The sequence below is a fragment of the Anas acuta genome, chromosome 1 (assembly GCF_963932015.1).
Source record: "Anas acuta chromosome 1, bAnaAcu1.1, whole genome shotgun sequence".
Taxonomy (NCBI): domain Eukaryota; kingdom Metazoa; phylum Chordata; class Aves; order Anseriformes; family Anatidae; genus Anas; species Anas acuta.
In genome coordinates this window covers 179,343,308-179,359,176 of record NC_088979.1, presented here as the reverse complement: position 1 = coordinate 179,359,176, position 15,869 = coordinate 179,343,308, and the positions used below count along the sequence as shown (strand labels likewise).

Below are 15,869 nucleotides of genomic sequence, written 5' to 3'. Positions count from 1 at the left end.
CTCGACATCAGGGTGCCCATGGCTAGGGAAAGACGGGCTGAGACAGCAGCTGGTGAGCGGCAAGTTACAAAAACGTCACTGTCTCAACTCCTAAGACAGGGCTCCAGAAGTGATCTTGGGCAGAGCCAACTTCAGACAGGTGGAGTTGCACCTGCCAAAACTGAAAAGTGCCATGGCCTGTGAAGCCACTGAGCCCGCCAGCCTTGCTGTGACTCTCAGCTCGTCCTTCCTCCACAGAGCAGCCTGCCCTCAGAGTGCCCTCACAGATACTGCTCTGCACGTTCATTTTGACTCATAACGACAACTGCATCTGCGTTCACCTGCTACGTATGACAACAGAAGGAGCACCAAGGAGAGAACAGACAACTCACAATACAAGAAGCAGCATGGAAAAAAACAACACAGGCATGAACATTAACAGACAAAAAAAAAAAAAAAGACAAAATCCTGCAGAATCCAGAGCTCATGTTTACCTATCACATAGCCAGTTTCAAGGGCTCAGCCTCACTAAGGGCAGGCCACTCTGCCTCCTCACTACCAGCAGTTGTCAAGGCAGAAGCCAGAAACTGCCCCAGGTCAACCGTTCATTTTAATCTGGACGACACCAGTTCTCAGCACTCCGTTTTTACCTCAGAGCTAGTACTAAGACATTTTGCCTCTGTAAGACAGTGCTCTGCTTGTAAGCCTTTTCCATAGGCTCCATACACAATTCACGGGGACTTCTGCACCAGTGGAGAACAACGCCTCACAGAAAGAAAGAGGGGCAAGACCCCAAATACAAATATGTCCTGCGACTTCTGGTATGAGCACTTGTTCCTTTTCAGGCCCTTTCTTATCTCTGTCTCATGCTGTTGCTTTTGCACGAGACTCACCTTGGAAGTCTTCAGGAGATCTTTGAGGTATGCCACCTCTTCTTGCAGCTGGCCATTGGTCTTCTCCAGTTTTTCCTGAGAGCCACGCAGAGCAGACAGCTCTTCTTGCAGGTCGCAATTTTGTGCTTCTAGCTGCCTGCGTTTTTCAGACTCCATCTCCAGCTGCTGCGAAAGTTCTTTGAGCTGTGGAGAGCAAAGCACAAAGGGGTAGGGCGTCAAGATGGTGTTTGTCACCTTCTGACTTGGTATTGAAAGTAAAGGCAGGCTCGTCTTTTAACAGAACAGCTTTTAGATCACTGCTGGCAGGATTCCCCAAGTTTCCATCCTTCCTCGGTTCTTCTGCAGGGAGACGAGACTGGCCTGAAAGGTGCTAGGGACGCTCTTGCCCGAAATGCTCCTCTGCTCGTGGGACATCAAACACGCCTCTACCCAGACACCAGAAAGAACGCCTATTGTGTGTGTGTTGGGGGAAGCGCTGCAGTGCAGAACGGAGTAGGCACGAGCAACCAATGCTCTTCCTGCTGTTACTCTGAAAGCTTTGGAAACAGTGCCTCAGGAGGCCACTTTGACAGAGCTGCTGGAGCTAGGCCTTTTCTCTCTAGGTCAAAGCTGATGTGTGGTTGCAAGGATACGGAGGATATAGCAGATGTTCCATTAAGTCCCAAAGGTCAGCTGTGGTGCTGTCTTGCTCTCCTCCTCCAAAGGCCCGTTGTGTTGGTCACCAGCAGAAAGGGGGGAAGAAGGGAAGAGAAAGCACAACCGCTCTCAGATTTATCCCTATAGTGCAGCCTTTCCATACCTCAGCTTTAGCCGTTCTCAATTCCTCTCGCAAGCGCTCTGCGTCTTTCTCATCGTCCCTGCGCTGGCTCTCAGTAGCCTCAGGTGGGGCTTCTGACACAGACAGACTTTCAGGAGCACCAGGAAGCTCCATCTGCAGCTGTCTGTCTCGATCCTAAAGAAATGGGGTTCCGTGAGCATGACAAAGTCAGTGAGAACCTGGGAATATGAGCTGTGCTTTTACTCATTAGCTTCTACAACGAGGTCAGTCTTCTGCCTGAAACAAAGCATTGGAAGCGCGCCACCGCCGGGCATCTGCACAGCTGGGGACCTCTCTCCATCTTTCTTAGCCTCAACCACCAGCAGCTCTTTGTGAGGGTTTCTGTTTCTTAAAACACAGGGGAGGCTTAAGGTTTTTTCTCTTCTTGGAACATAGGCTGAGAGACTGGGCAGGGGCTTTCTGCCTACACAAAAAGGCGGGCAGCGGAGAATGGACTCTGCAGAACTGTTGTTGCCTCCAGGGGCATTTCAGCACTTGCAAAGCAGAGGCCAGACTTCTTCTGCCAGAGCTTAAGCATGGCCTGGAATCTCCCTGCAGCTTCTGAGAACATGCTCGCAACCAAGGCATGCACACTGAAAGCAGAGCTGCAAGCCCTCAGTGCTATTCTCTGGTATGCCTTCGTTGTTGGCCTTAAAAATTGCCACGTGAAGGTTACCAGAGCGCTGGTGAGGTATGGTGAAAAGCAACAGGCCACTCCCAGCCAGCCCCTTTGAGAAGCTCAGAAGATTTTAAGCAGCGGGAAGAACCTTTGCTGCTTTGTTATGTAGAATATGCTTCCCCTCGACTGGAACTCTAACTGAAAGGCCAGCTGCAGTGAGACCCAGGTCTCCTAGCAGCTTGGCCAACCTTTTTTAGAAGCGAGTTTTTACAGACAGCAAACTACTCTGGTCATACCTCCCCACCAGAAGGGGGCTCCTAATGCACTGCCTTGCCCCTCCAGCTTGCAAAAAGCTCCCCAAAGAGCTTTCTGTGTTGGTCAGCAGCAGAGAGGGGGAAGAAGGGCAGAGAAAGGGCAACCACCCTCAGATTTATCCTTATAGTGCAGCCTTTACATACCTCAGCTTTAAATACGTTCAGTTGTGCTCGCAAGTACTGTATGCCTTTCTCCATGTCACTGCGCTGGCTCTCAGTATATTCGCGTGTGGCTTCTTGTAACCTTAATAGTCTTTGAAGAGCAACAGGAAGCTCCAGCTGCAGCTCTCTGTCTCGATCCTAAAGAAATGGGGTTCCGTGAGTGTGAGAAAGTCAGTGAGAACATGGGAATATGAGCCGTGCTTTTACTCTTTGTTCTACTATTAGGTTAGTCTTCTGAGTGAAATGAAGGGTCAGACCCACACAAGCACCAGGCATCTGCGCAGCTGGGAACCTCTCTCCATCTTTCTTAGGTTCAACTATCAGCAGCTCTCTGTATGAGCCATGCTCTGCTATCCCTTGGTTGTTGGCCTAAAACTTGTCCATCTAAAGGTTATTTTAGTGCTGGTGGCGTACGGTCAAAAGCAATAATCCACTTATGGCCAGTTCTTTTGAGAAGCTCAGAAGATTTTAAGCAGCAGGAAGAACCTTTGCTGCTTCATTATGTAGAATATGCTTCCCCTCGACTGGAACTGTAACGGAACGGCCGGCTGCAGCAGGACCCAGGTCTCCTAGCAGTTTCACCAGCTCAGTGCAAACTGAAGAGCTGGGCTGGAGCACAAGTAGTTCAAGGGCCCCCAGTCACAACCATGTGGCAGAGGCAGCAACAGAGGGAAGCGAGCCCAGAGGTAAACTTGCCCCAAAGTAAGCGAGCCAAGTGGCAGACAGTGGGTCCTTCACAGAAAGTACCTTGTGATCCGTGGGCAATTCAGCGTCTTCCTCCTGCTCTGCTCCTACAGCTGGCAGGGCGCCTACAAGGGATGGACGAAGCAAGACAGTGTGAGCATTCCTGGCACTCTGCGTTTCCCTGCCAGTCAAGCCCTGACCCCAAATAAGGGAAAGGGTCTGACATCAGGCCACAGTCCTCATCAGCTCTTCCACACTACAGGATCCTACCTTCTCCATCCAAAGCACGTGTGTGAAATAGAAAACGCTCAGTCGTCAGAGGGCAAAATCTGCTGGGGACTGCTGTGTCTTGTGCAGCATCAGCAGAAGCTTCTCCCGTCTTTTCGCAGTGTGCGCGTTCTACCAGTTTCCTGGCAATGCTACGCGTAGAAAGAGAGAACGTACAGGCAGTCAGATCCAAAACATCCTTGCCCAGGATCCTTGCTCTTGCCGAGGACAGCAACTGACTTGGAACCGGTTCAGAACTGTCTGTGTGCGGTGTCAGTCTCCCCACGATGGTGGACCTGCTACGCCACCAGGGATCTCTTTGAGGGTTTATCTGAAGGGACACTGGTAAGATCCCCACTGAAAGAACAGGCGCCTCTTTCCTGGCCAGTGGAGTGGAACTGGGCTTAGTAACGCAAGCGGGATTTCTAATTTTCTTTTCATTAAACTTTATGCATCTACCACAGAGGGTGACAAATCAGCATGGACACTCTGACAACTCAGCCGCTCTAACAGCGACGTACAAAACACTCACCCAATGTGTCCCGACTGGAGAGCATAATCCACAGCCGTGTAGCCAGCAACATCTTTGCAAGTAATGGTAGCACCGTAGGAAAGAAGTAGGTCTACTACATCCATCCATTGTTCTCCAGGCCCCTCACCAGCTTCGTCGCCCTTCTTTGGACCCGCTCAAGCACCTCGATGTCCTTCTTGTAGTGAGGGGCCCAAAACTGAACACAGTACTCGATGTGCGGCCTCACCAGAGCTGAGTACAGGGGGACGATCACCTCCCTAGCCTGGAATTTTTATTCCATAACTGGAATAAAAATAATTTTGTCCTTTTAAACAGCAGTTTCCAGTCCTCAGTTTGTTCAGCTTGCCACATAGTTTTTTCTGCTCCTTCTTCTGATGGTTATGTCCCATTTCTCCCTTTGTAATGATGCTGCTTTTATGCAGGTGTATCAGATCCATAGTTTGATCCCTTCCACTTTGATTGCAGTGTGGGTGTGGAGCAAGGTGTAAGATCTTTTCTACTTTTCTTTTGGAGTGTCATCTTTCCACATTCAGATCAGTACCTGATGTCCAGGTTGGAATGGATGCACCATCCAGTGGAATTAGTAGTCGCTCCTGCACATATCTATGCATATCTATGAAGAAAGGACAACACAGCAGACAAAGACAGCAAATATTGTCTCATCCAGCCTCCCCTCCTTACATGAATTTGACTCCTTTCTGTCACCAATTTATTTACATGGTAGTGTTTTCCATATAACAGTTCAAAGGGGCTAACTTTTTCCCTAGCTCTGGGGGCTATCCTAACTCCCAACAAAGCCCAACAAAGGTAGGACCTCCAGCCATTTCAGTTGAGCTTCCTGATGAATTTTAGTTAACTGCTTTTTCAGTGTTTGATTCATTCTTTCTACTTGTCCTTGTGGTTCCCAAGGAGTATTTAAGACCCCCTAACTCAGTATTCCTTGAACCACTTTCATATAAAGTGAGGTCCATTGTCTGAGGAGAGTCCCTCCAGTATTCTAAAATGAGGGATTTTTTTCTTTCGGCAAAGCCTTTACAATCTCCCTAGCTTTATTAGTTTTGCATAGGAAGGCCACCTGGTGGACATGTCCACCAGAACCAGGAGTAACCGATATGATCCTTGTCAAGGCAATTTGGAAAAGTTCACTTGCCAGTACTCTCAAGTTTCATCCCTTTCATTTTCACCCTTGGTGGTGGCTTTTGCTGGATCTTGGGGTTGTTTGCACAGCACAGGGGCACCTTCACACTACTTGGTTTGTGATAGTTTGCACTGTTGGTCCTATTGCAAAGGTCTTCAGGTTTACCATGGCATCAGTGGCAAAGTCTGTCCCTTCTTATAAATTTTTCATTAACTGTTTATTCATAACTTTTGTTATCAGGATCTGTGCATTGGAGATCTTCCACCATCCGTCTTTCTGCTTTGTACATTTTAGTTTTTTGGCTAGTCGGACCTCTTTAGTTGTATATTCTGGTTAATTGAGTGAAGTCTTTGCACAAGAGACTAACATACCTCTCCTGGTACTCTTGTAGCTTCTTCCTTGGCTTTTAAGTCAGCTTTCCTGTTCCCTTTTATTATGTTGTGATCACTCTTTTGGTGGGCCTTACAGTGCATTACTGCTGTAGCTTTGGGCCTCTAACTGTAAAATTTCTGGACTGTACTTAATTGGTCCTCCAGGTGTTGTCAGTAGCCCTCATTCTTTCCAGATGGCTCTATGAGCGTGCAAAGCTCTGGAGACATATTTAGAATCTGGATAGACATTGAGGGGTTTCCCTTCTGCTATTTCCAAGGCCCTAGTCAAGGCAATTAGTTCAGCTTTTTGTGCTGAGGCATTATGAGGTAGTGACTTTGCTTCTACAGTGTCCCAAGAGGTTACTACTGCATATTGTGCTTTACACTGTTCATTTTCCATAAAACTACCACTGTCTGTAAAATACTCAAGGTCTGCATTAGCAATCGGCTCATCCTTGGCTGGCATAAGTGTGCTTGGCGATACCCATGCAGTCATGTTGGATTTCCCCTGTCTCCAAGGCTGGAAGGAGCATAGCCAGGCTCAGGGTGATGACCATAGACAACTTTATGTCTCCTTGGTCACTAGTACAGCTTGGTATTTAGCCATCTGGCTTGGGGATAGTCATCAGTTTCCTTTGACTTCCATTACAGCTAGCACTGCATGCAGCACAAATACCATCAAGGGTTGTCCCAGAGTCAGTTTTCTAGCCTATCGGATTAATTATCAATATTGTTCTATTGGTATTTGGGTCCCACTTAGGATCTTTCTTAACTGGTAATAATTCCACTACCTCTCCCCATGAGTACCTCTGCCTTGTCTCCTCCTGAGCTTTCTCTAAAATCATTCTCCTTTCATTCTCTGTGGTCAAAAAGGTGTTTAATAAAGCTTGCATATCCTCCCAGTTGGGATTAGCCGTAATCATAATAGTTTCTAACAACTGGTGCATTGCTGCTGGATTATCCCTGTAAGATCCAACAGATTGTTTCCAATTTAACAAATCCGATGTAAACAGAACACAAACAACAACAAGTTTTTCCCGTGGTCCTGCTGCCTGTCTTAGTGGAGCCTGGATAACTGGCCCCATTTTCTGTTGAGTGTGATATGCTATTGGGCTAAAATCAGAATCACCCTGGGCCTCAGGAGAAGAAGCTGATGTCCCCACAGGAGCTTTGGAAGTTGGGGAAACATCTGAGTTCTCCCCTGGATTATATGGCAGTGGTACCAAGGGTAGCATTAACAACTTATTCTTCTAGATCTACATAAATTTTAGGGGGGTTATTATTTACCACCACCACCCCTTTTTTTCCCAGCACATAGCATAATATGATTTTCTCACAACCTGCACTCAAACTGACTTTCCAGGTACTGATAAAGTGACATAAAACCACTAACATGCATCACCTCATCCCATTTTCATTCCTAACAGCAAAATAGCATCAATTACAGTTTGGTATTGTAATTCAAGGATCCATTTTCTGGCCATTGTTTCCCATCATCCAGTTTATGCTGATTACAATATTGCCTCATTTACCCTTTGTCGTGGAGTCACCACCATATTTAGACCAATTTTTAAGTATGCATCCAATGGTGGAGGAAGGGGGGATTTTGGACTGACTGCTTCCTATTTTCCATTCAGCTGGTGCTCACTCTCGGTTTTATCTTTAACCAACCAGTCAGGTCAGGTGCCTCACGGGCCTGTATCCTCTTCCTGCCGATCCACAGTGTCTACTTGTGAGGCTGCCGATCTGCTCTCCAAATACCCATAGCAAGATGTAAACCACACTCACCAGTCCAGTCACTTCCCCCTTATCCCCCTGGTGTTCAGTGGATTCCTTAAAGCATTGTGCTGTGCTGGCCCCAGACTTTTGGAGGGTTGAGGCTGGTCTACAGTCAGATCACTGGTGATCCCCTCTGACACTAATGGTGACGAGTTGGACTGGGTAAGGCAATTTAGGGTCCCATCTGGGTCACCAGAACTATTATCCATTGGTTCATGGCCAGTACATCTGGGGGGGGGAGACCAAATCCTACATTTCCATACTTTTCCATTTTGATGTTTGTTTGTTTTTTTAATATGTTAATGACTTTTAATGAGCAAAAGATTACTGCGGGTCAGCCTGGAATCTTCCTCCAGCTGTTTTCCTCTTCCTTGCTTTCTTGCTTTCATTGCTTATCTCCTTCATTTTTGCTTACTTTGGTTTCTTAGCTTTCATAACTCCAGACTACACCTGTACGCCGTGCTGAAATGGGCATGGCACCAAGGCTGTGTGGGTCCAGACTGGGGTTGGTGGGGAGTCGTGCTTCTTCTCTAATGAGAAATGCAGTCAAGATCTCTGCAATTCAAGCAAAATTATACATTGTTTTTAAAAGTTATGTAGTGGCAAGTAGGTGGTGATTCTTTTGTAGGAATATGGATTTTATGGTTACAGAAATCCTCTTTCACCTTAGTCTGCAAAATGGAATGGCAAAGGACTTGGACCATTTCATTCTTGCATAACTCCGCCTTTCACTAGACTTCTTCCCTTTCCCTTTTGGTGGCTCATTATTCCTTCTGATGTGCCCCTGCTTCTGGCTGCCTTCCCTACTTTCTGTCTAGCTGAGGCACACAATCTCTCCAAGAGTCCTGTGAGATAGAGTAGCGTATGAAATCTCCTGGATTCAGTGATGGCACTGGGAGACAGCAATCAGGAATGTGGGGAGCCAGACTGGTACTTTGCATGAGAAGAAACAAGTTCAGGCATTCAGGAACAACCAAGATCCAACGCTAGGGTGTTTTAGCCACCCTTCCCCGTGGTGGGTAAAGCAATCCCTGGCAGTAGGCAGCTGGCTTTCAGAAGTGTTCTGTGGCATGTTGTGCACACAGATATCCTCTGCACTGCATCGTATTAAAAGTTGTCATGAATGAATCCCTCTAAAGGCATCTAATAATACAGCAGTTGTTGGTGATACCTGGTCTTACACAGGTGTGACCTCTTTTAACAGTATATTTACCAAGCTTCTTAAAGCATGAGGTCAGTGCTCCTGTTTAAGCACCACTGCCCAAATAGTGTTTCTGGAGCCACTTTAAATTTTCTGATACCCATTTTTTTGGCAGTATTAGCTACTCACTGCACCCTCTGCCAAGGTTTTCAATTGTAATGCTGAATGGGAAGTGGTGTTTCAAAGTACAAAACCAGTGGGATATTTCCAGTCTGGTGTATTGTGAAGTGAAGGTTACATAAAATTGTGATTAGAAAAATATTTGTTGCAAGTTCATGATCTTTGGTAGGCAGAAGATTAGCTTGGGACTTTGAACAGGAAATTCACCTTTCTGTCAGTTTTTGCATGACACTGAGAAAATAATTTTAATCTTTGTCAAAGTTTTCCAGTCTGTCAGTGAAAATATTGATTGTGATGGGTGTCAGAAAATAATTTTAAATAGCATTATATCTGCATATAACCAGGAGATAGATTCACTGAAGCACTGAGTGGACATTCATACAAGAAAGCTCTTGCAAATAATACTTTGAAAACTCATGAGGAAATTAACTTTCAAAAAAAATCTCGTTAGTTCTGAGCAGTTTCAGCTGTGCACTTCATAAGTCTTCATTTATTGAAATACTGAGAACGTATCTTTTAGTAATTGGAAAGTAAAATCAGGTGTTTAAAATACAAACTAAAAAATCAAAGTTGTCTATTTTATTCTGCATTTTGTAGAACAAACTGAATAACTCAACATGGATGAGGTGTCAACTTTTCTTCTAATTGAGTGATTTAATCCTATTAAAAAGAAGCCTCAGATCATGTAAAGTAGGGCAAATTGGTTTTACTTAAAACATCTCAGTTCTGTGTTCCCTGACTTCTACATATTTGCCTTGCAACCATAAAAATATTTTAGTATTTTATTTATTTATTTATTTATTATTTTACTGTATAAATGCTGCTTAGAGTTTAGATTGTCCCTGCCAGTACAGGTCCAACTTTCTTTTATTTCAGTAAAGACACTAGGGCCAAATTGGCAAGAGGTGCAAACTGGAACTCATCCAGACCATGTTTTAATCCCCGTAGGAAGTACTGCTTTCAACACAATAGACTGCTATTGTTTCATCGCCTTCCAGAGTGCTGATTGTTTCATTTCACGTGAACAACTTTACAACTGCAGAGAAAGCAAAATGAAGTTTTTAAAGCTAAAGTAGCCAGGAAAAGTAGACAGACATCTCCTGGCACCTGTGAAGGCAATGGTACCAAACGAGCCTCTGAGGAATTTGTCTAATGTCTCAGGCTTTATCAGAAACATGACAAGAGATACTGGAGAATATAAAATGTGTTTGAAATTGGGCATTACATGAGACCCATTCTCTTAAGCTCTTATTATAAAATGCTTAACAGCTGCCACTAAATCTTATACCAGGATTAGAAGTAGTTATTATACATTCCATGTAAGAGGCTGAAGATCTTTTTATTTTTATTTTGGTTTGACATTTTCTTTTTCATCTTCCCTCTAAAGATAGATGTTTTCAAAGGCCAGAAATATGAGCTCATTAGGATATGAGAATGCATGATAAAATCTTAAAAACATTTTCTCAATACGTGATCCTGTAAGAATATGGTACCTTGCTTATTTTAACAGTATCCCTGAAAAACAGAGAAGGCCTATTTCTTTTATTTTGTGAAGAAAAGCTAAAAGACAAAGAACAAGGCTTAGATCTGGGCTGCTGAATCTAAGTATCCAGGCTTTACTGAATTATATGCTTAGTGACAGCTGGTATGCTTGATATAAAGGATCTCTGAAAACAGAAATCCTGACCTCATCCACACAGACTCTCTGAAGGCGAGCAGCTATGCCCATCTTCTCAGAGTCCTAAGATAGGTTTAGCCCTCTGTTTGAGACCACTGCTAGTATCATTCTCCTCTCGTGTAATAACCTCCACAGAGGAAAACTCTGATCTAATTCCCTTATCATTTTGAAAATAAATAAATAAAAATCTGACGTCTCTCACCTCTCTCAGTAGCAAGTTTGTTATTAGGTGTTAACGAGGGGGCATAATTTGCCCTTTTACTAAAGGTGTGCCACAAGCAGAGGAAACGTCAATCTATTTGGCTAGTGAAATACCACAGTCTGAAACTGTGGTTAAACTACTTGTCCAGTAGAGGGAAATCTTAGCTTCTGGTTGTATTACAAGTTCTCTCCAGAAATCCAGTGGCATTTAAGATGAACTGAATAAACAGCTTTGAGCATCCATTCTCTCTAGCTGGACAAGATCTCTTGAGTCCTAATTTTATGTGTAGAAGAAATTCAATATTTAAGTCTGAGCATGTCACCCTAGTCTTCTTTGCAGAGAAAATTAATTGGTTTTCTACCATAGGATGAGATACATTTCCCACTGAAGATCTCCTTGCCTCTCCATGGGGAGAGACATATGTATAAAGGGATATGAGCTGGTAAGGTGACCAGCTCAGACATAGATATTTTATACATTAACACTTATACTAGGCCACAGAAATTTTAATCCTGGTGTCTGTAGTTGCCAATACAACATTGATTTTAGGATCAGAAACCTGCAGCTAACTATCCTTTTGCCTGTTTCTTCTGTTCAGTTGCTGCAGATCTGCTCATGAGGACAGACTAAATAACTGAATATAAGCATAATGGCCATTAAACTCTCAAATAACTAAAGAAAACAAAAACAAACAAACAAACAAAACTTTATAATAAGGATTTCCCTTTCTCTTACATTGTCCAGCATATGACTTGATAATAACATTTACTCCTGTAATTAAAATCATTTTATGTATTTAATTGATTCTCCATACATCAAGGTTGCTGAGGCAGATGATTGCTGCATGTTATGCTTTCTACAGAATGTATAACCAACTAACCATGCCCTGGAGTGTCTCTGCACACTCTTCTGCTTCCTTATAGTGTGTCAGGGAAGGAAACCCCGCAATGGTGTAGGGTGTACCTGCACGCAGTTACTGTGTGTAAACCTGTTATCTGGCCTAGGGCTGGTGGAATGGATAAGTGAATGATCTGTTGCTGCTGTCGCTCTGTATTGTTTATCAGCTTTACATCTCCCAGAACACACCAGCTTCTGGTGGCTTTGCTTAGTTATTAAGAAGCAGACAGGTTTTATGGAGGCAGCCATGCTAAAAAAGTGAAATGGCTTTGTAGAGTGCTTAGGAAAGAATGGCCTGTCCAGTACCACCGTGCTATGGCATGCCAAGATCTAATGGGTTCCCTGCCAGATCTGATGGAGAAAGGTGCAACACCTTCTCTCGAGGCTTTCTTGAAAGCTGAAACTCTGATGTAATGATCTGATTGAGAGAACAGGAGAATTAAGAAATTTCTTACAGCAAAACCTCCCAAATTGTGAGCATCTGTCAGCCTGCTCAGCAAGAATTGCATTGCCCAGTTGTTGCTCAAGAAAAAATAGCACCTGAGGTTAGTAATAATGGAGTGGTACATACCAGAGAAGAGGAAGCAGACAGCACATGCTGCAGAAGAGAACTAAGCATCCCCAAATCCCATGCATTTCATTATTTAATCCTTCTGACAGCCTTTCTCATACTTTCTGGGATCTGAAAACTTAAATCTCTCTGATTTTTATCTACATTCCCAGAACATCCCTAGCATAGTCCTTTAGTTCTTCCTTAGTTTATACAGACCCGAGCTGGCTAAACATGATTGATTCCTGCTTGCGTCTTCAGGATAAACAGAGACATCCCTTCACCTCTGCTTTGCTCCTCCGAGTCTGTAGAGACAACATCAGCAGTGCAAAGACATAGATTTTTACTGGTAGCTGGAGAGAAGTAGAAAGATCCTGCTCTCCTCATGCATGGCTAGCTGCAATCTAACTTGTGTTTTGTGTAGTATATTAGTACATCAAAGGACAGGTTTTTGCTATGAAACAACCAGAAAATATTCTAAAAGGTTAGCAGTCTGAAAATTGCCAGTAGACACTGAATATAACTTACAATGCATTAGAAACAAGCCTGTCATATGAGTAGTCCCAAAGTGCTTTTTATTAATCTTTAGAAACACAGTTACCAAACACCTGATCTAAATTTTCTTTGTTATGATAGCAACTGCTGCTCTTGTAGGAAACAATAAAAAAAAAAAAAAAGATTTTACTCAGAGCTCCTTTATATGAGAACATGCATATTTTTCCAGCAATTTTTGCTAATATAGACCAAATATAATACCAGTCCTAATGACTTTACATTCCCACTTAATGTGCTAGCATAAAAAATAATATTGCATATTTCTATTTGCAGGAAAACAAAATCTTATCTGTTTTTGTTTTGTTTTGTTTTGTTTAAAAAAGAAAAGAAAAGAAACTGAAAACATCTGTAGAAGTTTGCTACCATTATCCATTTAGATGGTAATTTTAGGGGATGTTATGAACTATTGGTAGGAAAAATGCCATTGCTAATGGGTCGTGTACCTTCAGCTACAGAATTAGCAAAGCAAGTAGATTGTTGTTTTCATCTGCTCTAAGCAGAGTATTAAGACAGTGCTATTGTACAGAAAATGAGTAATAAGCTTCAAGTAGCTGACATTTACCAGCATGTCAGGTTCATCATTTTTTACAGTCATACTTGAAATTGCATTTGCTAAATTGCTCTCATGAAGCAGGCTTTTCATTCTGATAGATTCCCTCCTTCTCAAAGTATAATTCATCTTCTTGTAAAAGCACTGATCCTAATCTTTAGCCTCTGTTAAGATGACTAGATCTTCCAGTTTTAAATATAACGTCCTTTATCTTAATACTCCCCATAGTGCTGCTCGTTTGACCCCATTCTACTTCTTGTTTCATTTGCTCTGTGCCACAGGATCACGGTGTAAAAGGAATAGTAGATAGTCAAAGGGCTCTGTTCAGAGGTGCCTTACACACTGCTTACTGCTAGACATAATGTAAATTGTACTAAGAATTGTTATAATTCGGTTTTGTAACTTACATGACATCATTATTTAGTGAAGTAGGGTCATTCATTATACCACAGAGTAGTCTTTGGCACCAGCAGCTTTAAAGCAATTATGGAAGTGGAGAAAGAATATACCGTGGATTTGATGTTGCACAGAACAGGTGCTGAAACCTTCGTGTTAGAAACATGCAAATGAAAAATGATCAACAGAAGAAAAAAATAAGTTCAAGAACCTGCTGTTCTGAACAGGCACTGAGCTGTGTTTTGTCTAATAAAAGGAGTAAGAACAAAGGGCACAGAGGAGGCTATTTTTTTTTATCAGCAGCCTATGCTCTGAAAGGCGTAACTTGAAGCACAAGGAAAAAGTATTGCACCGACAGCAGTGAAAAGAGGTGGCATGTGAGTATAGCAGCTGCTATGCTGTCTTCGCAGCCTCAAAAAGGGCTGTCTGTTTTGTCATTATTTCTAGCCTAGGACTTTGTGAGCTACTGCTCCAGCTGGATATTTTCTCATACAGCCCCCAGAATGTCCTTTGGTAATGGCAGTTGGCATCTTTGTTCACCACCAGGGTATGTGCTAGCACTTTCACATGGTCCTTTCAGGTACTCTCTTCATAGCTTCTGCTTAGTGTTTCTGCTGGCACTTGAGATTCCTTATAGTGAAGTGTTTTTTAACTGTTACTCTTCGGATATTCAGCACATGGGGAGATGAAATGGCTTCTGTGAGCTTGCTTGTCCCAGCTGTGGTAGCTCATGATTCACTCAAGCAGACAGCTGGCATCAGTGCTGGACTTGGTGTTGAGCCCTTTAGTCTTTTGGTTGACTTACTGTTTCCACTGATGGTATAAACTGGGGAATACCACTGAAACAGGGTTTTGGGACATGGCAAGATGTATCCCTTATCTGAACAGGTATTCCCTTAGTTAAAGCTTTTTGTTTGCACCAGGAAGTTGCATTGTGCTCACAGTTTTGTTGTTTGTCGTTGTTTTTGGTTGGTTGCTTAGGTTTTGTTTTGTTTTATTTATTTTTTTATTATTATTATTATTTTTTCTTTTAAGCTCAGACAGAATTTCTGTCCTTGGATTAACACAATCATGTGTCCAAGGCTCCAAGGCCTGATTGCCACTCTGCACTGATGAATGGTACAGGTATCTCATGCTCTGCAATTTCTGGGGTATTTGGATGGGTATGTCTGATGTCTGAAAGTGCAAGTTAGATTAACAATTCTGTAGTGCTTGAGGAGCTGGGAGGGAGAGTGTAGAAGCCTTCAGACGTGCCCTTATGTCAGAGTGCACACTTAACTAGTTATGAAGTGGAAGGGTTAGCACCACTCCACCGTATAGCACATTAGAGAAGAGCAGTGTCTCAGGGAGCACAGTGCTAGCCACTAGTAACTGCTGCCTTTTCATTATCAACCACTGTGTTATTGCATTATTGATTAATGCTGTTGAAAGCTATTCCTGCTGGTCCCTTAGGTTCTTACTGAAAAACACTTAACATTATCACCCACATCACATTGAATATCAAGAAGAGTGAGTGAAATGTCATTTATAAGCACTCCTTCCTTTTATAGTCATTGGCAAAAGTATGTATGACATTGAATATTGAAACCATCCTGAAGGCATAAAATTTCCAAACATAATGCTATTTTTTAAATATAATTTACTCAACTTATGCTAGAAATGCTGCTACTACTTCTGCTCTGGACTTGCATGCTTTACTTATTGTAGGGAGTAAAAGTGTTCTGTACATCTTAATTAAGTATTACCATATCTCAGAATGATTGGTAAGTGTTACTATAATTAGCTACTAAATCTTTAAGTTAAATCAAATAGACATTCACTGAAATAACAGAATTTCTTTTGAAGTCAATGGTGGAACTGTAAATAGAAATTAGCTAAGTTTTAAATATTGGTATTATAATGATACCAAAAGACTTCAGTCAGTATTAGGGCCTTATTATGCTAAACTCTGTACGTGTGAGAGACAAAAAGTCTTGGCTGCAAGGAATTTACATAGTGAATAGCCAAGACAGTGCAGAACGAAGGAGATATTAATGTCTCCATTTTACAGACAGGAAGCAAAGCAAAGCGATTTGCCTAAGGCTGCTCCGTATCACCAGTGGAAACCAAATTCAGATTTCTGAACTATATTTTAGGCAATTTCTCATGGTTTATTTTACAATGCA

At 42.8% G+C, this 15,869-nt stretch overlaps 1 protein-coding gene across 1 annotated transcript; it reads right to left on the bottom strand.

The window, feature by feature from the left end:
- Window positions 1-260: 260 nt before the first annotated feature.
- On the bottom strand, window positions 261-4,473 carry LOC137848525 (tropomyosin-2-like). The gene is made up of 7 exons (XM_068668082.1): window positions 4,268-4,473; window positions 3,739-3,887; window positions 3,532-3,593; window positions 2,767-2,922; window positions 1,672-1,824; window positions 873-1,055; window positions 261-323 (listed from the first exon to the last, which is right to left on the bottom strand). Exons 1-7 carry the CDS (start codon window positions 4,369-4,371, stop codon window positions 261-263), a joined length of 870 nt encoding a protein of 289 aa, XP_068524183.1. The 5' UTR covers window positions 4,372-4,473.
- Between the last annotated feature and the right edge of the window lie 11,396 nt (window positions 4,474-15,869).